Source organism: Onychomys torridus, chromosome 9, assembly GCF_903995425.1.
Source record: "Onychomys torridus chromosome 9, mOncTor1.1, whole genome shotgun sequence".
Classification (NCBI taxonomy): Eukaryota; Metazoa; Chordata; class Mammalia; order Rodentia; family Cricetidae; genus Onychomys; species Onychomys torridus.
Genome location: NC_050451.1, coordinates 61,521,596 through 61,548,488, shown reverse-complemented (window position 1 = coordinate 61,548,488; position 26,893 = coordinate 61,521,596). Strand labels below are relative to the sequence as shown.

Sequence of the window (26,893 nt, the reverse complement as noted above, 5' to 3'; positions counted from 1 at the left end):
TAGATAACTTTTAAAATGTATGCCAGAAGAAAATGGTTGAACTAATTAGTTTACTTAAGTGGTGTCTCTTTCATTCTATCCTTTTTATCCACTATTGCCTTGTTGATATTTAAAAAAATTTAAGAAGAATATTCTCTTGACTTACCAAGTAAGATTCTTAAGATAGGGAATGGCTGAGAGTATTACAATTTTTAACTAGTCATATGTAAAGCTAATTTGACTCTTTATAAAGAATTATTTTACTGTGAAACGAAAAAAACGTATTTATTTAGAAATTAAACATAGTAAACTCTTTCGTTTTAAGTAGAAATGAAATCTTCAGAAATCATAGTGCACTGAAAAAATGTCAGCTGCCGTGTTTTCAGATCCCACATAGCTTGGCCGTTAACACCACCAGCCAGGAAACGTCTTCTACTTTGCAGAAGGTTGTACTCAGTGTTTGGTATAGTACTCTGCTGTAAACCTGTGGATGGAGACCCATGCCTAAGAATGACGGTGGAAAGTCATTCAGGCAGCACTTGGATTGTTATTCCAGCTTATCTTACTGAGAACATGTGTGGTGCAAGGAATAACAGGAATTCTTAATTATTATTATTATTATTTATTACTAATCAGTAACTGCTTTTTGACCCATAAACCCAAGTTTTAAATTTCAGTATGAATTACTTTACTTATCATTTAGTTTTGAAACAGAGAGGACGCCACGAAAAAGCAACCCTGATGAAGAGGCGAACGTGGTTACCCCACAGACTCCAGTTAGGTATGCATTTTCCTCGTTCCAGTTCTCATCATAATTGTTTATTAAGTGCTGTGTAAGTGCTTCAGACTTGTTTGACTTTGTATTTGCACAACATGTAAATATTTTATGGCTTTCTTAGGTTACAATATTACTTGTTTGTATTTATATATAAGGAACATAACCCAAAATGTGTGTTCCATCTCAGAAAGAAAAAAAATCAGTATTTGATGTTGCATAACCTAGAGTTATTTTTATGTCCCTTCCTCACTCATATTCCACTTTAGAAATCTATTACCAGATCTAGCTGAATGTTCCAGAGTATTTCTTAAATCCACGTGCTTTCCTCTATTTCTGTCTATTCTCACCACCTTTGTGCAAGACAGTGCTCTCTGCCTTGAATTAGTGCAGTACCTATCTGATCATGCCCTTTGTTTCTTACAACTGTAGCTCTCCCTACCAAGAAACCTGTTCACCACAGAGTCCCCAAATAATAGTCTGCGAATATAAATCAAATCATGTGTGCTGATGGCTGCTCAGACCCTCTAGTTACTTCTAGTTGCATTTGGAATACAAAGCCAATTTCTTCACAGTCCCTAAGACCTTACATGACCAGGTTTTTGTGGCCTGGACAACCTCATCTTGTTCTTGCTTACTCTGGTTTGGCCACATATTGGTCTTCTTTCAGTTTTTGAACTATTAGCACTTTTGTCCTTGAAGGCCTTCATACTTACCATTCTCCATTGAAATGCTTCTTTCTATAGACTGCTTTATGTTCATAAGATAACCACAAATATATATGTATATATATAACTATATAACTATAAATCTATTTACATGTTTGTGTTTTTCACATAAACCAGCAGTAGCCTTTAAATTGCTTCCTATAGATCATGGCTTTTCTATTCACAGTTTTAATAATTAAGACCCAGCATGATGCTTGATGCATTGTAAACAAGCAGTAATATAATTTTGTAAACAGTCTCATTTTCACACCAGCTTAACATTACACTTATGGTCAAGTTAATGAAGTAACACAGATTATATGAAGTTACATTTCAATTGAATTTTACTGAGAGGTAGTAGTGCATGAGGAGGCACTGAAATGGGGCACAGCTGCTCTGTGTTGATTGTAAGATGAGGGAATGAAGCATCAGGAATAGAAAACAGGTGTTGGTATGCCAGCCTCACGTGCTGTACTTGGTGCATGATGTGGCCTGTGTTTTAAATGGGTGATAAACGTGAGTACAGATAAAAGTAGACTTGATTTCTCAGATAAGAAGTGTTTTTCCCCCTTGTTTCCCTTAGAAAACTTGCTTAGAAGGCTTTGTTCATGCTAGACAAGCACTCTGTCATTGAGCTACACCAGTTTGACCCAGACTTTATTTTTATAATTTTTCATATCAGTGGTTCATGGGGGAAGACTAAGTACAGAACAGCTTAGGAATAGAGCTGTCAGTCTATCTTAGTGCTTAGAGTAGGGTGCAAATTAGAATAACCTGAGGAACTCTTTTCATGCTACATGCCTTCGCCTCTCATTCTTAGTGAGTGAAAAATCTCTGGACTAACCTACTGGAGTAGTTCAGCTGAGACATTTCAAAGAGCTGAACCAAATGAATAGTGGTGGGAATGAAGGAGCAGGAACAGGTTTGTTTAATGTGGTGGATTCGTTTTTAGTGTATCTGTCTTACAGTATTTATGTATATCTCTAGTAAGCAGCAAGACATAAAGCTGCTTACTAGATCAGGGAGTTATCAGGGCAAGTTAAAAACATGAAAGTACCCACATCTGCCCAAAGAGAGGAAGTATAGCAGCAAGAATAGATGGTAAAGGTTGACTTCTGAGGAGTGCTGTCACAGGAACTGGATAGAAGTTAGGCTGCAGTGAGCTGGTATGGCTTGGGAGGCGAGAGCATAAAGCCACGAATCCGAGGAAGGTGCTATGATCAAGAAAGAACAAGTGTTTGAGTCAGTTGCCTCAGGGAAGTGTGCAATCTTGTTTGTAGTGGTTAGTCATTTGTGGCATTAGTCATTATGATTGGGATTTATCTGTAGTAGCTATAGAAAATGTAGTGTGTAAAAGTTGAAGTGTAGAGAAGCCTGGCTGAGAACTTGACATGTTTTGTATTATATTTAAATGAGCCTTCCAGCCCTAAACAATCTGTGGTTCTTTGCATCCTTATGCAATGTCTCAAACGTCCTGCTACTATAAAACTGGAACTTTATTATATTTATTTATCTTTATTATATTTATTATATATCTTTATTATATACTACACACAAGTGTGTGTCTGCATGCAAAACTATAAAACTGTGGAGGTCCTGAGAGACTGGGCAAGTAAGTTTTATGCTTCAGCAAAAGTGACTTTTAAAAATTCCTCAGGGGATTGGGGATTTAGCTCAGTGGTAGAGCGCTTGCCTAGCAAGCACAAGGCTGTGGGTTTGGTCCTCAGCTCTGGCAAAAAAATAAAAAAATAAAAATTACTCAGGACTTTACTATTCTTCTTTGAAGATCTCTGTTAAAAAAAAAAAAAGGAAGAAAGAAAAAGAAAAAAAAGGCGCTTTCTGTTCTTCATTTGAGTTTCTGAATATCTTACTGTCTTTATTTAAGAGTAATATTTAAAGACAAGCATAGTGGTCTTTTCTTCTAATCTAATCTCCAGATTTGGGGGGAGGCTGAGTCAAGATGGTTGTTGCAAGTTTGAGGCTAGCCTATACTACATAGTGAGGCCCTCCTTGTCTTGGAGAGTGGGGGATTGACACTTAGTTGTAATATATTCTTGAAAGAATAGCATTTTTATGCCAGTTACCTACTCATATAATATGAAAATATAAGGTATATTTTCTTGAAAAATTCATTAGTTAGGAGAATAATCCTCTATCAATAGTATTGATACTAAGTTTTATTAGTAAGTGTTATCAGTTCTATAGTTTTACTTATTGATAATACTTTTCTGAAAGGTTTTAAGTAAAATGTAAGTATTTTAAGCTGCAACATGGTAAGGGGTTTTCATTTTATTTAAATAAGGTCTTATTTTAGGAAACTTCAAGATAAATTGGCTACACAGTGTGTTAAAAGATGTGCTTACATGGTAGCTGTATTTCATTTTTTTCTTTAATTTTTTTCCTTTGTTGCTTAATGCTTCTTCCTGTGTTTTGTTCTTTAGGACTGTTATGAATACTATCCAACAATTAATGGTGATTTTAAATTCTGCAAGTGATCAACCATCAGAAAATCTGATTGCCTATTTCAATGTAAGCCCTATATAAAATCACTTTTTTGTGAGATCTTGAAAGAAATTTGAAATTAAAAGCTAACATACTAAGTATATTTTAAAATACCTATCTTCCATCTACCATGTACTTATTTAGTATTTTATTTGTCGCTTTTTGAACCTCCCCAGAGTTGATTATTTTATTTAAATATTGTTAGTTTTAGTTTCTTATGTTTACCATTTTCCTTGCAACTTAGACATTCACCTCTGAGACACTTTCTTTTCCTATTACTTGTCCTCCGCCTCTCTCCAGAGTTCCACTGAGTAGCCATGGCCGGACTAGACTGATTCAGAGACCACCCTGCCTTTGCTTCCCTGGTGATGAGATCAAAGGTGTGTGCTACCACACCACACTTCTTTTTCTCTCTCCCTTTTCCTTTTTTTTTTCTCATTTCTTTTTCTTCCTTCCTTCACATATGGTATATGGATCTCTCTGCATGTATGTGTGTTCATGAAGGCTAGAGTTCACCATCTGGTGTCTTCTATAGCTCTTCTCTCTCTCTCTCTCTCTCTCTCTCTCTCTCTCTCTCTCTCTCTCTCTGGAGCTGAGGATTGAACCCAGGGCCTTGTGCTTGCTAGGCAAGTACTCTACCACTGAGCTAAATCCCCAACACCTAGCTCTTTATTTTTAAAGACAGACTCTCTCAAGAACTTGGAGCTCACCAGTTGCTATACTGACTACTCAGTGAGCCTCCAGGATTGGGTCCTCTTGTCTTTACCTCCCACTCTGTGGTCACATCAGGCTGTTTACGTGGGGTCCAGGCTTAGGTTCTCATATTTACACAACAAGCACTCTACCCACTGAGCCATCTTGCCAGTTCATCTTTTCTTTCTGTGGAGGACATGCCCCACTTTACCCTGGGTACTCTTGAGGAGAGAAGGATAAGAAAATATCAGTTAGAGAGACCTAGTTGACGAGAGAAGACAAAATCACAGGAAAGCTTCAGGAGGACCTGGGTCAATACCCAATGGCCCAGAACTTTATTCCAAAGGAGTTTTTATAACAATGCCAAGGAGCGAGGCAAAAGACCTCCCCCTCGCTAGATACAGCCAAGTGTAGACCCTTCCAAGCCTGGTAACCATGCCTGTGGTCCATTCATCCTCTTATGCAGCCCTCCTGGGTAAAGCAAGCCCAGATTCTCTGACCCTGAGTAATTTGGGCCTCCACATCTCTCTCTTTCTCTTCTTTTTTTTAACTACTGCTCAGTATGTATGCTTTTTATTGTTAATTTTTAAGTTAGCATACAAAGTAATGAATTCCATTATGTCATAGTCATACACATGCTTCACTCTATATTGTAGTTTATCTACCCCCTCGAGTCTCCTTGCTGCACCCCTTCCCATTAGTTCCTCCTTCTGCTTTCACATTGTATGTTTTCCATTGTTTCTCCACCCGTTTCCCCTTCCCTTAAGATTACTTCCTTGCCCATCATGGTCTCCTTTCTTCTTTCACACCATCCTCCCCCAATTTAAATCTAGCTTCTACATATGAGCGAGCAAAAGTACACTTATAGGTTTCCTGATCCAGCTTATGTTGCTTGATACAATGATCTCAAGTTGCATCCATTTTCTGACAAATATGATTTCTTTTTTATAGCTGAATAAAATTCCATTGTGTCTGTGATAGACATCTGCGTTGAGTTCATTTCCTGGCACTTGCAAATAGTGCAAAAATGGACATGAAACAAGTGTCTCCTGTGGGCTGCCTTGGAGTCCTCTGGCTGTGTACCCAGGAGTGGGACAGCTAGGTCTTAGGATAATTCTACTCTCAGTGTTTTGACAAGTGAAGCTTGACATAGGGTCTCACATAGTTTTTAGATTGTGGGTTTGGTTTGGTTTGCTTTTTCAGAAACGTCCATCCTGACTTCTGTAGTGGTCATATTGGTTTACAGTTGCCACCAGGACCCTCCTGCCTTTGTTGTTGTTTCTGTCTAAAGTGAGATAGAATCTCAAAGCAGTTTTCATTTGCATTTCCATAATATTTATTGCATACTTGTATTTCTCCTTTTGAGAACCATCTGTTCAGTCTATTAGCCCAATGTTGATTGGATTATTTAGTTTGGGGTGCTTATTTTTTATAGTTCTTTGTGTATTATAGGTATGAAATGCATGTTCCTTGTGTGGTTGACATTTTTTTTTTTTCTCACTCTGCAGGCTCTCTTTACTTTGCTAATTATTCCTTTTCCTGGGGAGTGTTTATTAATTCATGTAACCCCAACTGTCAATTCTTGAGGTTATTTTTTGTGTTACTAGAATGAGCTTTTCATAAAAAAGCAAGTTGACATGTTGGAGCAGCTTTTTCTTGGGTTCTCAAGTTGCAGACTGCCTGATATATTCACAGCCGTAGTGGAAGGCCAGTTGGACTTGTGTCTGCTTGTCTTCCTATGGTTTGTCCTAGTGTTGAGTCTGTATTGGATGAGTATCTCATGTCTGCTAATCCTGTCTTCACTTGAGTAGCTTCCCTTTCATGCATACCAGAGGCATATGGTCACATTTGGTTTTGCAGTGTGTCACCCTCCCCAAACTCATTCTTTCAGATGCTCTGGGATGAATAAATCATTGTGAATATGGGGCCTAACTGCAGCAGCATTGAGATCTGTAGAGAACAGGTGGAGAGCCTATCTTTGTACTTTCAAAACTTCCCCAAGTATTAGTCAGCCTAGAGCAATTAGACTGTTAGAGTTTCAGACTTCTTATATTATAGGGAGTGAATGGCAAATAGATGGTCCCATGATTAATTCACCCACTGACCTTAGGTCCAGGACTTTCTAACTCCCAGGTCTGTTCCAAGCTGCTGAGGGCTTAATGTTTTACCTTATATACTTTCCTGTCTAAGTTGAGCCTCCTGCCATTGGCTTTTGACTTGTCAAGTTCTGGACCCCTTTCTCCTCAAAGTCCTTCCTCTGGGCTGTCTCCCCCAACGCTGTGGCAGGTTAAAGTCAGGCCCCTGACTCATAGTCCTCTGCTTTCAGACACAGGTAGTTCAGTTTTAGATAACATCTCCATCTCCATCACCGTGGCCATTGTCCTTAGAGTCATACTGAATAACAAAATAGGATTCCTTGCTGCTTCCCATCTGTCGGCTACAAGAGCTTGCTCAAAACTCTGGATTTCAGGCTTGCAGGCTTGTTCTCAGAGGACTGCATTCTCTTACTTTTTGGATGAGGTTTTTGCTTCCCCTCCCCTTCTCAGCCAGGGAGCCACAAATAGTAGCTGGTTTTGGCATGGCTGGCTTCTTTTCCGGTGTCTGTCATTACCTTTGTGATTTCCAAAACTCTTTATCTCTTTGGAATAGAGCATGGGTTTTCTTATTCTGACTCCTACCCCATCTCACACAGGGCAAACTCTAGCCCACCCTTTTATCTGGGAGTCCTTTTCTTTTTTCCTTTAGATATTTTCATTTCTTCTTTTAAAATTATTTCTTTGAATTTTGAGGTTATAAGCAAATTATTCCCTCTTCCCTCTTCTCCCTCCTAAGCTTTCCACAGCAATTTCTTACAACAAGAAAGAAAATGAGTAAGTTTGGGGTTGCTGGTATGTGGTTTGGAGAGAGAGAGAGAGAGAGAGAGAGAGAGAGAGAAAGAGAGAGAGAGAGGCTTTAGCCTTACTTTGTGATAGGTGCTTTAGCCTAGGCTGGCTTTGAACTCAAGATCTTGCTTCTACCATAGATGGAAATTTTATTTTCTATATTAGTTCAAGTTTCTTCATTCTTTTGAAAAAAAAAATGCTATCCCTAGGTCCAAAATCTTAGAAATTATATAGTCATTTTGGCAACAGTGATTTCATGTCAGGAAATGGTGTATGTGTGTGTGTGTGTGTATCTGTGTGATATTCCTAAGATTACTATGCTTTTTTCTTTAAGAAATAGAGAATTATTGATATTCTAAGGTGTGAAGTAACTTTATAGTGACCCCATACAAAAAATTATAATTAATCTTAATTTTAGAAGGTTTATTTCCTAGTGTATAATATTTTGAATATATATGATCCCATCAAGATTATAAAAATGAAACTAATCTGATTATAGGATACAAATAATGTTTGTGATATATTTTAATGTAGCATAATATAATAATGAACTATTATAATACATCACACTAAGTGGAGTGCATCATATTCTGATGTGTTTTAATTACCAAAGTTGACATATTCATGCTCCACATACTGCTGTATTGTACTTGTAACTATTCTCCTGCTTGTTTACCTGAAAATACAGATGAACATTTTGCCTAATTACTCAGTATCTTAAAGCACATTTAATTAGGAAATGAAACTAAACGCAAATCTTACTTTTACTTCTTCATTTGCTTTTGGGTTGCATACATCTTAAAGTAACCCCTTTATTCAGAGGTTTTTTTTAAAAAATATTTTTATTTTATGTACCACATGCATGCAGTACCTGAAGAGGCTAGAGGAGGTCTTTGGATCTCCTGGGACTGGAGTTAACAGAGGTTTGTAAGCCTCCATTGAGTGCTGGGATCAAATCCAGGTCCTCTGGAAGCCAGTACTGTTAATCACTGAGCATCTCTCCAGCCCTGTAAAGTAATTCTTAACTGTGAGGATACTAAATAAGAACATATGATAAATGGAAAGGCTGATAAATCTTTTGTCTATAGCCTTTATTTGTTTAAAACAGTTGTTCTCAACCTATGGGTCACAACCCCTTTGAGGGTTGCAAATTAGATTTCCTACATATCAAATATTTGTATTATGATTCATAACAGTAGCAAAATTATGGTTATAAAGTAGCAATGCAATAATGTTATGGTTGGGAGTCACCACAGAATGAGTAACTGTATTAAAGGGTTGCAGCATTAGGAATGATGAGAACCACTGGTTTAAAACTTAGAGATAACAACAGTGTAATTTCATTACATTGAATAATTTTGGTTTTAACCTACAATAGATTTCTATGTTGGCTGGTTATATTCTGTATTGTAAGTTTTGTTACAGTGGAAGTGTTTACTTGCTTTTTATAAACAAGCAACAGATCAAAGTCATTTACTATGAAAGATAAAAATGTTAATTCTGGTCAAATAGTATCCTCAATATTTATTTCTGTTTATATTTCTTAAAGAATTGCACAGTGAATCCAAAAGAAAATATCCTGAAAAGAGTAAAGGATGTTGGACACATCTTTAAAGAGAAGTTTGCAAATGCTGTGGGGCAGGGGTGTGTTGACATTGGAGTGCAGGTAACTTGAGCTCACATCTGTTAGTGCCACAGTATAGATATCACCTGTTTATACAATCTGAGCTGTGGGAGTATTTGTGTCGTAGTATAAGATAATGGCAGGTGGCAAAGATCCCAGCTGCTGTGTTTGCTGCTACTTATGGGAAACTGTATGTGAAATCCCTCTTCAGTCCAGTATACAAAACACAAATGAATATACTAATTATAGCAATTTAAAAATTAAGAAAAAATTAAAATCTATAAATGCATAAATAAGATTACATTATACTACCGTTTGTCAGTGTTCTTAATGAGCAATACTATTTCAGAAATAAACTAATATATTTGGTAAGACTATATGGATTGAGTTAAACCTGAGTTTGTACATGGCTTTGCTGTTTATGAGCTATTTAGTTTTGAACATGTTTAAGTTCTCTGAGACTTCTTCTGGGTCTGGCTTGCTTTGTTATATGACATTAGGGTAATATAATAAGTAAGTCTAAATATTGTAATCTACTGTACATATTAATTCCAGTATGGTGAGTTTATATTTTGATGCGACTGGTTAGTTTAAACCAGCGGTTCTGAACCTATATGGGTTGCGACCCTTTGAGGGGGTCAAATGATCTACTCACAGAGGTCGCCTGAGATGATTGGAAAATACAGATATTAACATTATGTTTCATAACAATAGCAAAATTACAGTTATGAAGTAGCAACGAAAATAATTTTATGGTTGGGGGTCACCAGAGCATGAGAAACTGATTTAAAGAGTTCTGCATTAGGAAGGTTGAGAACCAATGGTTTAAATGATTATACTTAAAATTCTTTTGAGTGCATGTAGTACTTATGTTCTTGTTTTAGAGTACAGGAGTATTGTGTGTGTGTGTGTCTGGATTTCAAACATCTATTTTTTTTTAATTTATGGGAACTAATTATTTGTTTAAAACATTTACTAATTAAATCAACTTTGGTTTTTGTTTTTGGCCTGTGTGAGTGTTAATGAGTTTTACGTACAGAAACTACTCTCTTAATCTTAGCCATTTCATGAACAAATGTTTGCATCACCAAAAGGATTATATTAGATGTGTAAAGTGCTTAAAATAATATTGGGCATATTTCTCTGTGGAGCAAGTGACACAGGCTGAAACAGAGCAAAGGGACATCATCAGTTCCTAGACATACTAGTCTGGTTAATTTATTGGGAGTGCTAACCACTAGTTTATAGGAAGCGTTGGACTTTAAACAACTAGCTTTTTATGATCTCTTGCTAACCATGCTCCTAGAAGGGTAGAGTGTGTTTCAAGAAAAGACTTTAACAAAAATTAGTTAAGTTTTTGATTTTCTAAAACAATGAGCTCTTACTATTTTCCCTTTTGTTTGTAGAGATATAAACTTGGAGTCCGATTATATTATCGTGTGATGGAATCCATGCTGAAATCAGTAAGTTAAAGAGAATAAACTAGAAAAAAAATCAATGCTATCATAAAGTTTCAATTAAAGTTTTAAAAAATTATCTGTTTTAGGAAGAAGAACGTTTATCCATTCAGAATTTTAGGTAAATATTTTCTAGTTTTAATAAAACAATTTCTTTTTATAAAAGCCATATTTAAAATTATTTATTCTTTCCCCTCTTTTAGCAAACTCCTAAATGACAACATCTTTCATATGTCTTTATTGGCCTGTGCTCTTGAAGTTGTAATGGCTACATATAGCAGTAAGTTAAGTTTTAATAAATAAGCACTGTAACTTAATTTAAAGTAAAGAAACCCTTAAGTTATCTTGTGGGTTCTTTGTTATTGTTTTGTATGTAAATCTGTGTGGTGAGAAGAAACAGTCATCCTGTAGATCACTGTATATTAAACACTGTAATTGGCTGTTGCAGCTATTTAAATGGCTAACATGTCAATCATTTCAGGTCATCTGGGGGTAGAATTTTATGAGGCTTCTGCTCTGAGCATATTGAGTCAGGAAAGGTCACCATTGACATTGCTGCTACAAAGACTTATGAACATGTAAGGTGCCACAGGAGTGTTGAGGAACAGCCGCTCTTGTATGCAGCACTGTTTTGCCTCTGTGCTCAGAGACCAAGGGCAGGAATCCACCTGAAACTGGATGCTTAGTAATTGGTTGCTGCTTTGATAATAGCTATGAAAATTTAATGATTGTTGAGAATAGCAGAATAAAACCCAATAACTGTTTTAATATAATTTGAAAAAAATGCTACTTTTCAATTGTTATAAATAGTAAAACGTTTTACTTGTAGAAACAAAAGAGGAACAGTCCTCTAAAGATACAGCTAGACAGTAAAAGAAGTTAAATTAGTAATCACTGAAAATGAATCCTTGTAAATAACCACAGTATGCACATTTTTAAAGAGAGATCATTTCCCAACAGTGTTAGCAAAGTCTCTTTCCCATTTCTTTTCTCAGTGTTGAGAACTGAACCCAAGGCAGGGACTAGGCATTGTTTTTAAGACAGGATCTCACTAGTCCTTGAACTCAAGTCTGTAGCCTGACCAGGTCTTGAACTTGTAATTCTCCTGCCTCAGCCTGTTGAGTATCTGGCGTTATAGGCCTGCAGCACCAGATTTGAGACAGGGTCTCATAATGTAGTGCTGGCTGTCCTGGAACTTGCTCTGTAGACCAGGCTGGCCTCTCCCTTCAGAGTGCTGGGATTAAAACCATGTGTCACCATTACCCAGCTAATTAGCAGAATTTTAAAAGCATTATTGGTCTTCTAAACCCAGTAGTCATGGTAGTTAAAATGGGTATGGTAATGGATACCTGCCTAGATATGAAGGCTACACCTGTGTGCAAGTTCATCAAATTATTATTCCTATCTCTTAAGAAAAATGTGTGGACATACACTTAAAATTTGGAAACCTATTTTTTGAGAGTCTGTAGACCATAGAATAAAAAATATCTGATTTAAGTAAGAATTGCTTACCCCTTTTTCTGTGTTTTGATTCTGTATGATAAGATCTTCCAAATCTCATCAATTCAGTCCCTAACATTTCATATTGACACCTTTTTCCCCTCTTATTTTAGGAAATATATCACAGAGTCTTGATTCTGGAACAGATTTATCCTTCCCATGGATTCTGAATGTACTTAATTTAAAAGCCTTTGATTTTTACAAAGTGATTGAAAGTTTTATCAAAGTGGAAACCAACTTGACAAGAGAAATGATAAAACATTTAGAAAGATGTGAGCATCGAATCATGGAATCCCTTGCATGGCTTTCAGTAAGTGACTAGCCAAATAACTGAAGGTATTCATATGTACACACACAGCTAACTCTTGTTAATGAGAAGTTATTTCTTTAATGAATAATCCATGCATAGCCTAAGAATCAAGTGGAATATAAGAATGGATTTTGTGTGGGTGGATGTGCATTCCTAAGTGTGAATGCAGGTGTGTGAGTTGCTTGTTTTTCCGCAGTGAACAACACCAGGCCATTTGGCCTACTGAGCTTCCTGCACTATCTAATGCGTTTGTTTAGGAGCAAGTTTTCACAAAGCTTGGCATATTAAAGAAAAGTATTGAGGTAATGTATTTAAAATCCAAGTGTTATTTTTGATAATATAAATGTTTACACTTTTTACTAAATTAAAAGCCCAAGATTATGTACATTTTTCTGTATCTGCTTGATCATTTTGTCCCAGTCTTAAAGATAATACAAAGTCCACACTACTGTTTAATAGTAGGTATTGTTTTTATAGCATCATAGGAGTGGAAACTATGTGCTGTAGGCATTTTAGTTATAGTGTATAAACTACTAATAAAGCTTTTGTTTTAATAAAGGAAGCATCTCCTATGTAATAACTATAAGATTGTCCCCTATAGTACTGTTATTTCTTCAAGTCTACTTTACTGGATAATACCTTGAGATTCACAAGATTTGCAGATTTTAAAATAATAATTTAAACTGTGTTGCATGCTAAGCATATTTAGTTTGAACCTCAGTATGAATGAATTTCAAGTTTTAAAGCATCTCCAGTTTGGGATTTTTGGATTAGGACTGCTCAACCAGTGAGAGTCTTATGCAAATGCTTTTATTTTCCATATGTTGTTAATGTCTGAATTTTATATTACATTTTAAATTATAAAATTATGAGATTGGTAGTGGATAACTTTGTGAAGATAAGTCATGCCATGCAAATATGATAGTGTGTATTTTTCTTGTGAGAATGATGGCCATTATGTTGGAAAGCATGTCACATATACTTGAGCTTTCACAGACTTAAAAATAACTGAAATATGTTACAAACACACACACACACACACACACACACACACACACACACACACACACACACACCTCTACTGGAAAGTAAAAGTTTCAGGTGACAGACAGTTGGATGAGTTTTTCATAAATTGAGTGCATCCATGTAATGAACAGCCAGGTCAAGACTCTCAGCAAGTTTTCATAGACTTTTGATTCTGTATCTCTAAAAAATTATCTCATTAACACTGAAATCTGATGGGGTTGTATTCACATTGTATTGTTGACTGAGGGGGGAAATAAAAAAGTAATAATAATTTTCATCCCACTTAAAATACGTGTGCATGTGTACATGTACTGAAGATTGAACCCATACAACATAGCCTCTCCCTTGGTCCAGCTCCATTCTGTGCTTGTAACTTTTCTCAGCTGATGTCCTATAGTCCAGGCATCTGCAACATCCTCTGGTCTCCATAGCAATGTAGGTTTCATTTTCATAGCTTCATATATTAGCCTGTCAGGGCCTACTTGCAGCTGAGGGCCAAGCATTCAAAAACGTGAAAATATGGGAGACATTTTAAATCATAGCATATCTGTTATGACTCCAAAACATTTAAGAAATTATCTGTTTTTAAAAATTATTTATTTTTATTTATGTGTATTGGTGTTTTGTCTGCATGTATGTCTGTCAGGGGTGGGTGTCAGATCCCCTGGAACAGGAGGTACAGACAGTTGTGAGCTGTCATGTGGGTGCTGGGAATTGATCCTGGGTCCTCTGGAAGAATAACTAGTGTTCTTAAGTGCTGAGCCATCTCTCCAGCCCCCTGTTTATTTTTAATGTGGGTTTTGTTTTAAAGATTCATTTGTTTTTACTTTATTTGTATTACTGTTTCTTTGCATGCATGCATCTATAGTACCACATGCATGCCTGTTAGATCCCTGAAACTGGGAATATTTGTGAGCCACCAAGTGCAGTCCTCCATGAGGGCAACAAGTTCTCTTAACTGCTGAGTCCAAAAGTTTTCTGTTTAATTCATTGGTCACATTTGTTTCTATTAGTTCATGAGATTTGAAAGGATTTTCTCTGACCTTTCATTTACCCTGTTTTAATGGTTTTCTTTGCTTTTTGTGGTAATATTATATCTGCAGTCATGCTTCCTTTACAGTCTTACTGTGTTTATTACCTGTAATGTCTACCAGTAATGTATTATCTTTATATCACATTGGGTGACTTAATATGTATAAAGCACTAAAAACAGCATGTGGCGTGGTATTATCAGATGTAGCAGTTAATTATATAAGGCTGAGTAAGGGGAAGAAGGGAATCAACTTACAATGAAATTCAGGTTTCTGGCTTGTATAACCAATGAATGATAGTGTCATTTAAGAAAAAAGATAGCCTGGATTGAATGTAATTTTTTTGAGGATAAACTTCAATTTATACATTTTGGTTTGAAATGGGTTTATACATTCATATTGAGGTGTCAGTTGTATATATGTGTTGAGTTTAGGAAAGAATCTTAGACTAGGAATATGGATTTGAGAGTTGCCACACATATATAATAAACATTACCAGTCTTTTTTTGACAAGTTACCTTATGCTGGTCAGTTTGGTGAGCACCTCTTAGGATATCATTACACTAAAAAAAAAAAATTAGTCATTGTATTCTCATAATAGTCTGGATGAGGAAATGAATACCTAGAAGCTTGGGGTGTTTCCCCAGACCATACATGCGAAGTGTCAGAACTGTCATTCGAACCTTGGTGTGCTATGTCCAAAGCTGGGAGTGTCAGCTAAGCGGAGAATCGAATCTGGGCAAGCAAGACTACAGGTAGAACCCCAAGGACAAAAAAAAAGTGAAGTAAAGCAGCCAGAGAGAGAGGAAAAACAAAGACAGAATGAATGGGAGGGTTGCAAAGTCTGAAGGAAAACCTGCCTGTTTTAGATAGGCACCAGTGAAACTAAAACTTCTACCAAGAAGGAAGTCAACAGTCATAGCACTACACATGAAGTGGTGAGGGGGAGACGTGAACAAGAGACCCAGATGGTGGTGGTGACTAAGCACAGAGCAGAAGTGACATACCACTGTGGCAGTGCCAGCTCTGCAAAGGTTGTCGTTTAAAACAGAAGAGAGACTTCGATGTCGTGGAAAAGAATCACTCCCAGTGTTTTCTATTGCTAGGAAACAGTTTAGTGCAAATGATTATTTATCTTGCTCATGACTTTTGTGAGATGGGCTTTGGGAATAGCTTCACAGAGTACTTGCTCTCTGACCTGTGGTGTCAACAGCCTGGGACCAGCAGACCTGCTTCCAAGATTCTCTTCACTGCCAAGTTCAGACTTCTGACTCCCACTCCCACTTGCTTCTTCTTTTCTCTTCTTCACACCCCCATCCTATCCTATGGTTTAGGACGAAAGCTGTGCTTCCTCAAAGCATTTTGGTTTTGGGGTAGGCACACTTCTCACATAGAAGCTGGGTTCCAAAAGGCTTCTAAGAGAATCATATCTGGAAATTACCTTCTGCTGGTCAAAGCAGTCACAGTGGACCAGGCAGTGGTGGCCTTCAATCTCAGAAGTCAGGGGATAGAAGCAGGCGGATCTCTGAGTTTGAGGCCAGTCTGGTGTACAGATGAGTTCCAGGACAGCTAGGGCTACATAGAGAAACCCTATCTCCAAAAACAAACAAACAAACAAACAAACAAACAAACAAACAAACCAGTCACAGTGGTTGCCAGGTTGAGGGGATAGGGAGATGGATGCCACTGCCTGTTTAAGGAGAGACAGAGTCACATTTCAGAAGAGCGTGCGGGTTTCAAAAAACTCCTGTGGCAAAAGGAAAGAACGAGAAACACTGTGAGTAAGGTAGTTTGTGGTGTGCCCTGCAGGAAATTGAGGAAGTTTCAAATGAATGGCTTTTCAGTTTTGTGTTTATCTGTTTCTTAAATGGGGCTGAGGTGGTTTACTGAGGTGAGGTGGAGGAGATTAAGTGGCACTCAGAAGCTGGAGGGGACGGGCTGTGACTTGACATCATTACTGCGGGACCAGGTGGGGAGAGTGGGCTGGTGAAGGAGGAAAGAACTGCCCTGCAGAATTCCAGGCGCTTTTGAGGACAGAAACTATTCATCTGCTGTTCCGTCACAGTTTTGTATGATGGCATTCTTTCCCAAGAATCTTCTTGCAGCTACTTGTAAGATTGGAAAAGGTGAGTTATTAGGTGAATTCAGGCATTAGAGTCTAGCTAGGTAGGCACAGTAGAGCAGTACTGGGGCCAGGAATTTGAGGATGTTGACCAGAGAATGGTTAAGGTTAAGATTTGAAGTTTTAACTGCTGGAGCCTAATGAAATAAAGATTTCATTAGCAGGAACTTGAGTGATGTTTGACGTGATAGCATGATGGGCGGAGATGGTAGAAATTTCAGTCTTAATGTTAAGAAAGAGACATTTTTGTATTCACAGAAATGGTCTTGGGAGAGTGTAGACTGAACAGGGACGGACATGAGAGAGAGAAAAGATTCAGGAACTGAGGCCAAGAAAGGGTCAGAGCCATCCAGGACATGGATAGCAAGGAGGAATGTGAACAGGGGCTAAGATTTCAGTGCAGAGGGGCCAGAGGGCAGAGGCAAAAGGCCTTGAAAAACTAGAATTTTAATGATCTTTGACCAAGTTGCTAATCAGTTGCTATTAAAAAACCGTCTATCTGGTGATGTACCTTGTGAAACAACTGTCTCCTGTCGGGAAGTCCTGCTTCAGCTTTCCTTCCTTACTACTGACATGGCTCCCTCCTCCTCCACGTTTTCACTGAATTCTGTCTTTATGCTTAAAGTAAACATCTCTATAAGGTAGTACATTGTTGAGTCTTGCTTTTGGTTTTTGTTATCTACCAATATTTAATTACTCTCTCTTTTATTTCATTTTTTCTCTCTCCCCTCCCCCCTCCTTTTTTTTTTTGAGACAGAGTCTCCTGTAGCTTTGTTATGCATAACTCCAAAGTAGTCCTTCTGCCTTGTATTCCAGCTTCTGGGGTTGTGAGTGTATGTCCCCATGCTCAGCTTCTGGAAGTTTTACATCTAATGCGACTGTTGATATGGTTGTTTGTTTTCTCCTTGTCTGTCTCTGTTCATTTTCTTCTTTTTGACCTTCTGTTGCATTGAATATTTTTAATCCATTTTATTTTCTCTGCAGGGCTCACTACTTATACTTCTTTATTTTATAATTGGTTGCTTTAAGATTTATAATATGTGGCCTTAATTTCTCAGTCTACCTTTGAATATTATTTTGCAATCTCCATATAATATAAAGACAGTGAAGCCCTCCCTCCCTCCCTTGCTCCCTCCTTCCCTTCCCTTCCCTTCCCTCTGGTTTCTTGTGTAGCCCAGGCTGCCTTCAGACTCATTTTGTAGCCAAAGCTGGTTTGATCTCCTGATGCTTCTGACTCCACCTCACAAGTACTGGTGTTAGCTGTATGCCACCACCTAGGAACTAAATTATCATTCTGTCTCCCTGCCCCCAAGGGGTCTACATAGCCCCCACTGGCCTGGAACTCACTATGTAGACCAGGCTAGCTACAAACTCACCGAGATCTGCCTGCCTCTGCCTCCTGAGTGCTGGAATTTAAAAACGTGTGCCACAACACCTGGCTTGTCGGCTTCCTTTTATGACAGTCTCACTGTTTAGTGCACACTGGCTTGGAACTTAGTCTATAGCCCAATCTGGGTTAGATCCCATGATTCCCTGACTCTGCCTCTAATACTGTTGTTGCAGGCAGACATGCCCCTCCTAGAAAATTATTGTGTGATATTTCATTGAGTGTGTATAGTCCAATTTATGTATCTGCACTTCTATTAGTTATCTGTATCATGTCGGAGAGCTGCTGTGAATGTCTTTTTTTGTTTGTTTGGGGTTTGTTTGTTTGTTTTTGTTTTTGTTTATCAAGACATGGTTTCTGTGTGTAGTTTTGGTACCTATCCTGGATCTCACTCTGTAGACCAGGCTGGCCTCAAACTCACAGAGATCCACCTGGCTTTGCCTCCCGAGTGCTGGGATTAAAGGCGTGCGCCACAGCTGCCCAGTACTCCTGTAAATGTTTTTATCCAAGTCTCTTGGTGAATGAAAGCCACCTTCTATCATTTGTGTTGCTTTGAAGAAACACACACACACACACACACACACACACACACACACACACACACATACACACAGACACACATGCACATACACACACACACATGCACACACACACACACACACACACACACACACACACACACACACACACACACACACACACACACACACAATTAACTCTCTTTCCCTCTTCCAGTCTGTCAGGCATTGTAGCTATAAGTACTTGAATAGGTAAATCTATCAGTATTTTTAAAACTTTTATTCACTTATTTTATGTGTGTGTTTGTGTGTGTGCATGCAAGTATGTGTGCACATGTGCCTCGGTGCATGTGTGGCATTCAGGGGACAGCTGGTGAGAGTTGGTTCTCTCCTTCTACCTCTTGGTGTTTTTTTTTCTCTTGGTGTTTTGTCTGTCTCTATTCATTTTCTTCTTTTTGACCTTCTATTGCATTGAATATTTTTAATCCATTTTATTTTCTCTGCAGGCTCACTACTTATACTTCTTTATCTTATTTTATAATTGGTTTCTTTAAGATTTATAATATGTGGTCTTAATTTTTCAGTCTACCTTTGAATATTATTTTACAACTTTCTATATAATATAAAGACAGTGAAGCCAGATGTGACAGGACACAGTTCCTTGCTACTCTGGAGGGTTATAAAACAATGCATTGGTATAACTTCTGTTATTTATTTGTTTATTTCCTATTTATTTACTGACGAAGTCTCACTATATAGCCCTAGATGGCTTAGAACTCTGTAGAGACCAGGCTATTCTCAATCTCACAGAGATCCACCTGCCTCTGCCTCTGGAGTGCTTGGATTAAAAAGCATGTGGCACAATGTGAAGCCCATCAGTTATCTTTTAGAGAAAGAGAGAAAATAAGATAAAAATAAAAATACATTTTTATTTATTTACATGATTTTCTTTTTGGTGTTCTTTATTTTTTATATAGATTCAGATTTTCATCTGATTTATTTTCCTTCTGTCTCTAGGAACTTTTTATTCATTCATTCATTTAAGTTTTAAGGTTTAGAGGACTGTTTCGACTTTTGTATGTCTGGAAAAACCGGTCACTTCATGCTTGGCAGCTATGTGGCTAAGCATAGAGATCTAGGTTGTAGCTTTCTTTTCATGTGTAAACAAGCTTCTCCACTGGCTTTGGGTTTGCATTCCTCCTGAAGTCACTGTGTTCTTGCTTCCCTGGTGCAGAAGACTTTTCTTTCTGGCTACTTGTCAGATTTTCTCCTTATCATTGGTTCTAACTAATTTTCCCATAATGTGCTTTATTATAGTTTCTTTGGCTTGGATATGTGAGCATGTAGATTTTACCACATTTGGAAATTGGGCCATTATACTTTAAGGTATTTTTTTTTTTTTTTTGAGGCAGAGTATCTCTGTGTAGTTTTGGTGCCTATCCTGGATCTCGCCCTGTAGCCCAGGCTGGCCTCGAACTCACAGAGATCCACCTGGCTCTGCCTGCCAAGTGCTGGGATTAAAGGCGTGTGCCACTGCCACCCAGCTATACTTTAAGATATTTTTATTGACCTTTCTACCTGTCCTTTTGAGATTCCATTCTCATATATATAAAGTTGCTTGGGGTTGTTCCACAGCTTACTGCTGCTTACTCCAACCCCCTCCTCTCTTTAAAGGAAGATGGTTATCTCATCATTTTAGATGTTTTCTATAGCTATACCTTCAGACTTATTGGTATTTTGCTTCTGGGTGTTTGATGCTGTTAATTCCATGTGCATATTAGACACTATATTTTTTCAACTCTGGAAATTTTATTTGGATTCCTTTTTTATCTGTTTAACAGATTTATGCTCCTTTGCCTTCTTGGACACAAGAAACATAGATATTAAAACTTTTAAAATATCTTCCTTCTAATTCTAATGTCTGTTTCTTTTTAGATGTGTTTCTATTGACGGATATTCTTTTTCCTAACAACCACGTTGTTGTTGTTTTTGCTCTTTACTCTTTTGGGGCCTGCCACCCAACTCCCAAATAAATCAGTCACACATGATGGCTTATTTTTACTTATAAATGCCCGGCCTTTGCTGGCTTTCCTTAACTTTCAATTATCCTGTTTATTTTTTGCCTCTGAGCATTTATCTTTCTCTGTTCCTGTATACTTTTCTTTGTTTCTTACTCTGTGGCTGGCTGTGTAGCTGGGTGGCTGGCCCCTGGAGTCCTCCTCCTTCTCTGACTCCTTCCTTTTTTCCTCCCAGATTTCTCCTTCTGTGTATTTATTCTCTCTGCCTGCCAGTCCTGCCTGTCCTTTTTCCTGTCTCACTGTTGGGTTCAGCTCTTTACTAGACCATCAGGTGTTGTAGACAGGTACAGTAACACAGCTTCACAGAGTTCAACAATGCACCATAAACAAAAGCAACACCCCTTAAAACAATATTGCCCAACACCACTTTTTTTTTTTTTTTTTTGCCTCTTGTGACTTTTTTTTTTAACTAGGTGTTAAATATTATGAATTTTGTCTTGCTGGGTTCTATTATCATATTCTTGAGTTGTACTTTGGGACATATTTAAATTGTTTGATTTAAAAAACAAAAAACAAAAACTCCACCTCCCCTACTTTACTTTTTGTTTTCCTCTGACTCCAGGAACTCTTTATTCATTCAAAGAGCAGTCTTTATATCTAATCCCCCCACTATCCGAGCAATGTTCTGTTAAGTGCTTATAGATGGAGCACAGGCTTGTTCTCTGTAGCTGGTAGAAATCAGAGTTTGTGAGGGTCCCCAGGCAGGGCTCTGCTCCCTCCAGTGGTTCCTTTTCAGTGCTGGGTAGTTAACCTCAGGAGTGTGTTCTGTTTGTGACCTAGCTGAAGTGTGTCCCAGGCCTCTGAAGCTACACCGCATTGTGTTAATTCTGTCTCCTCAGTATTGTTGGTTTGTTTGTTGGGGACCAGTGGGTTCCATCTCCGCTCTTTTCTGTGTGTGGTTTGGACGTTTTCTCTGCAGTAAGCTGCAGAGATGATGGCTCAGTCATGGGCCTTTGTCCTGGTGTTTCACATTTGAAAAGTGTTGTTGTATTTATTTTGTTTGGTCTTGTAGTTTCAAAAGAAAAATCTGGTTCTTATTTCTTTGTCAGGGCTGTCAGTTTCTAAATACAAGGCCTCATGATTGATGAACAGATATAAATATGGAGTAGAAATCCATGGGGGATATTTTGGGCATTGTTCCTGTTTGCCTGCTGTGCTGGAATACTGCTTATTCTGTGGGGACACTGAAGTGCTTGTAGTTCACGATTTCCTCCTAAGGCATTTTAGAAAATCACAAGGAAGTTGTTTCCTGTAAATATGGTCAAACATGGCTGACTTATTACACTGATTTTGGTCAGTATATTCTTACACACAAATGTTAGATGAAGGATAGTATTACACACAACAGTGTGGGAGTGAATGACTCAGACTTTTTGAGTCCTGATTTGGTGGCAAACTCATAAACAGATTTTTAAGACGCTTTGGTATCCTTTTGAAATGTCAAACTTGACAGGAAGTGAACACAAAAGGAAGAAAAGCCTGTGCTTCTAGAAAAGCCAGGAAAGGCTCTGTGTTGTCTGTTCCTCTGGCGAATCATTAACCTCCAGAGCACTCTGCACAAAGGTCTCAGTATTCACCGTGAGACAATGTGCTGACTTTTTTTTTTCAACTTACAGTTTACAAAGAATTATATGTTACAGGAAGACAATTGAATTGTAAGGTAATGATTATTGAATTTACTAGTTTTTTAAAAAATGTGGATTTGGACAGTGAAACAATGCAGGCCATACAGTTAAATAATAACCAGAAAACTATAATGAAAAATCTATTGTGTTGATTTTTTTTTTTAATCCTTAAAACCAATTCTTTCTGAAAACATCTAAGGCTTTAACCTTTCTTACCATGATCCAGTTTATCCTTAATATCACACCTTTAGTTTCCACAATTAACTAGTACATTCCTGGGTGATGTGCGAGACTTGGCTTCACAGTCAAAGATGAAAGTATTTTATTTTATTCAGAATACTGTTTTGATTTTGGCTGATACAGTGTTCTGGGGTGTTCCAGGTTCTTACGTCTCTGAAGAAAAGATACTGAATAGAAGTGCACAGTTGCACTTCTCTTGAGTTTATCAAGAGAGGATGTGTCTAAGGGCTGGTGGTAAGGGCTTGGAAGCAGGCTGAGAAAGACAACCTTTAGCAAGTTGGTGGCCCTGCTGTGTAAAAAGTTGGGGGCTTTCATGGTACCTTGGGGTGGGCTTTTGGCTCATTCCATAGTATGAGCTTTTCCATGCATTCTCTAGTACAATGTTGTTCTACATACTACTTCATATGTTGTTGAAGTAATCAGCATCTAGAATATCCCCCTAGGGGAGTGGGGTTTATATTATAATGAGTCCTAGGTTACTCTCAGACATCTTGAGTGCTCTGTGCCTTCACCACTGGCACTGGTTAGTTTTAGTTGGCCCTGAGTGGGGTAGGGGCCATTGCCATCTTGGCTTTTTCCCCTGTATGCTTGATATGAAGTCTTCTGGGACTTCATCCTCTGCCCTATTATTTTATATCACATTTGCTTCCCTATATCTCTGCTTTTCCACTAGTTTAAAAATTTTCCCAAACATTTTTTCCTTTGCTGTAGTGTGATATGTATATGTGTGTGTGTGTGTGTGTGTGTGTGTGTGTGTGTGTGTGTGTGGTGTGGTGTGATGTAGAGCACTATGATTTCTCAGAAAACACTTTACTATGTCTCTCACATGTTTAATTATTTTAAATATATATATTTTTTTACATCATAGTCACTTTTCTGAAAGGTGTCTTTTGTACTGCCTTCCACCTTATACTTCAGTACAAGTTAATCTTTTTAAGTTTGCTCGCACCTTGTTCCGTACAAGAACCTGCAATAGCTCGTGTTGCCTAACAGAAAAACTTAGCCTTTTTGCAGTGGCTGCAGTAGTTTAGCTGTTGTGTCACAGCCCTCTCCTCCAGTAGCCCTTCTCTCCAGCCTCTTATTGTAGCCACAGAGTTCTTTCATCTCTGAGGTGGACCAACCACGTAATGGTCTCCTTCCCTGGGAGGTGGCATGTCTGATGTAAGATACGGGTTCAGAGGACTCGAGTTTCAAGTCCTAGTTCTCCCATGTACAAACTGATGTCTTTTTTTCTCCCTCTGTAAACGGATGCATACATTTTAATATTTTCCATTGTCCATCTTATTGGACGATTGGTGGTGCTGGAATGGAACCTAGAATTTTAGGCTAAGAATGTGTTTCATCAGTTCAGACAGGCCAAGAGATTCAGGTCCTTCTATCATAAATACATTGTTTTAGAAAATTACTTAAAGGTTCAGAATTATTTGTCACTATTGAATGTGAATCCATATTCTTTTGAATTATCTCAGTTTAAAAATGATTAAATAAAAAATTAAGATAATACAGAAGTCTCATTTTCCTGTTCTTCTTTAGCTCCATTCTCCCTAATTCTTTTCAGGCAGTATGTGATATCCTCCACATCAGCTATTTTGAAAGAACTGTAATTGCCCAAGTGAAATAAATGTGACATGAGAAGTAGCCCCAAGCCTCCAAGGAGCTTGCGATCTAGTAGAGAAGTGAATTACTGTGCTGTGGGAAAAAAGGGAAAAATGGCCAAGAGTCAAAAGAATAGTCACACATGGATGAGAAGAGGCTTGCAGCGGATTTGGAAGTGTGCAATGATAGGTGAATGAGAAAGTGACCCTAAAAGTTGTGTTAGACCCAGCACTCAAAAGCTGCAACAAGCCGGGCGGGGGTGGCACATGTCTGTAATCCCAGCACTCAGGAGGCAGAGCCAAGTGGATCTCTGTGAGTTCAAGGCCAGCCTGGTCTACAGAGCGAGCTCCGGGACAGGCACCAAAACTACACAGAGAAACCCTGTCTCAAAAAAAAAAAAAAAAGCTGCAACAATAAATTTCTCATGCGTCTCAGACATACCTGGGCTACAGAGGGAGACCATATCTTAGAAACAAACAAAGAACATACGAAGAAACCCCTCCCCAAATTACTCTTGATAAAATGAAAAACTAGCCCTCTTAGCAAAGGAGGTGCTTTATAAAACACAGCACACCAGCTAACTTTGTGTCTAGCTTTGTGTGGTAGTGGCCTTGGGAGGATTCTTGAAACAGAGTGCATCCTTCCTTTCTTCTTTAGCAAAGCATATTTTAGTGCTTTTGCTTTTGAGCCAAAGATAACATTCTAGACATTATTATGTTAGTGCATTGGAGTCCTCATTTGCTTCTTGAGAATGTTATGGCTTTTAAAAAAGTATTTTAATTTATTTATTTTATGTTGTATGTGAAAGTGTTTTCCTTATGTGTGTGTATACCACTTGTGTGCCTAGTGCTCATGGAGGTGGGGAAAAGACATCATAACCTCTGGAATTGAAATTATGGAGTTGTGAGCCACCATGTGGGTGTTGGGAGCTTAACTGGGTCTTCTACAAGAACATCTGGTGCTCTGAACCATTGAGCCATCTCCTCAGCCCTAAATGTTATGCTTTTGTACCCAGTGCTTTTTCTCTACTTGTCTGTCCTCTTTTCTCACAGGTGGGTTGTGGTTTCTCACTGTTTTAGTGTCTTACTATTACTAGAATTCAGGGGGTCAGAACCTGAGTCCGGAAGCCCTGACAAGCTACACTTGGTCAATTGTCTCCAGTAAACAGATAAGAGATAAGTAATAGTAAAACACAGAGAAAGATAAATTATTCTGTGTGGCACTTTGGAAAGAGGAACAAATGGGGTTCAATTACTACCAAGTCCATCTTTGAGTTCTGAAACAGGTCCAAGAGGCATGCCTAACTTAGCAGTCAGTCTTCTTCAAGATGTGGGTCCCACTCATCAACTTGGTCTGTGGTTAAGCTGTCAAAACTATGTAAAATTTCTTTTAGGAAGGCAAGTTACTCCTCTTGCTGGCACAGTGATGTAACCTTTCCCTTCCTTCAGCCTGAGATTCCTAGGAAAATTTTAATTTTGGATTCATTGTTTCAATAGTTTGATAACCAGAGAGAGGCATGAGTGTCTGTCTTTAGAAAATCTCTTTTGCCATGACAGTTACATTACCAGTCTATAAGAAGTTGCCTTTAAGCCAGGTGGTAATGGCACATACCTTTAATCCCAGAACTCAGGAGGCAGAGACAGGTGATCTCTATGAGTTCAAGGCCAGCCTGGGCTACAGAGAGAATTCAAAGACAGCCAGGGCAACACAGAGAACCCCTGTCGCAGTGTTCCCACCCCTTAACCCAGGGGGGGGGGGACAAAAAGAAGTTGCCTTTAGCTTGCTCCCCTAAGCTGACTGAATCACTGTTGTACTGTTGTTCATGCCCTTTGTTCTCTAAGATATGTGGCGTAGCTTTGACAGCATAGTTTTCCATGTCAAGGGCTGTTTTCTCCATAGTGCATTTCACATTTTAATGTACGTAGAAACCATCTGGAGAGCTTTGAAAATACAGATTCTTCTCCAGGAGGTCTGGGTGGGTCAAGACTCAGGATTCCCAACAAATTCTTCCTGCTGTTCATCCCAAAGTCACCCTCTGGAGTAGTAAGATCCTCCCTCCCTCCCTCCCTTCTTTTTTTCTATCAAGTTTTAATGGGGGGTGGGGGGTGTTGAGACAGGGTTTTTCTGTGTAACCACCCTGGTTGTCCTGGAACTCACTCTGTAGACCAGGTTGTCTCGAACTCACAGAGATCCGCCTGCCTCTGCCTCCTGAGTGCTGGGATGAAAGGCGTGCGCTATGATCGCCTGGCTTAAATACATTTTTTTATTAGGAATGTTTTACAGTGTATTTTTTTATCATATCCACCTTCACTCCTCCCCTACCTTCTCCCAGATCCACTTTCCACCTCCCCACCCTTTCCCAAATTGTTGTCTTCTTCCTTGTTTTCCTCTAAAGTAACCTGTCGAGTCTATTTCACACTGCCCATGTACTCAGGGGCATGGAGAGTCTATTTCACACTGCCCATGTACTCAAGGGCATGGAGAGTCTATTAAACACTGCCATGTACTCAGGGGCGTGGAGAGTCTATTTCACACTGCCCATGTACTCAAGGGCATGGAGAGTCTATTAAACACTGCCATGTACTCAGGGGCGTGGAGAGTCTATTTCACACTGCCATGTACTCAGGGGCGTGGAGAGTCTATTTCACACTGCCCATGTACTCAGGGGCATGGAGAGTCTATTTCACACTGCCCATGTACTCAGGGGCATGGAGAGTCTATTAAACACTGCCATGTACTCAGGGGCGTGGAGAGTCTATTTCACACTGCCCATGTACTCAGGGGCGTGGAGAGTCTATTTCACACTGCCCATGTACTCAGGGGCATGGAGAGTCTATTTCA

The 26,893-nt window shown here is 38.6% G+C and overlaps 1 protein-coding gene across 2 annotated transcripts in view; it reads left to right on the top strand.

Moving 5' to 3' along the window:
* Positions 1 to 26,893, top strand: part of Rb1 (RB transcriptional corepressor 1) — a 137,931-nt gene that overhangs the window by 58,566 nt on the left and 52,472 nt on the right. For both annotated transcript variants that reach the window (XM_036199022.1, XM_036199021.1), the window contains exons 11-17: positions 683 to 760; positions 3,903 to 3,990; positions 9,088 to 9,204; positions 10,569 to 10,625; positions 10,709 to 10,740; positions 10,823 to 10,899; positions 12,233 to 12,429. In XM_036199022.1, coding sequence (XP_036054915.1) covers positions 683 to 760; positions 3,903 to 3,990; positions 9,088 to 9,204; positions 10,569 to 10,625; positions 10,709 to 10,740; positions 10,823 to 10,899; positions 12,233 to 12,429 — 646 coding nt within the window. The remainder of the gene's footprint in view (positions 1 to 682; positions 761 to 3,902; positions 3,991 to 9,087; positions 9,205 to 10,568; positions 10,626 to 10,708; positions 10,741 to 10,822; positions 10,900 to 12,232; positions 12,430 to 26,893) is intronic.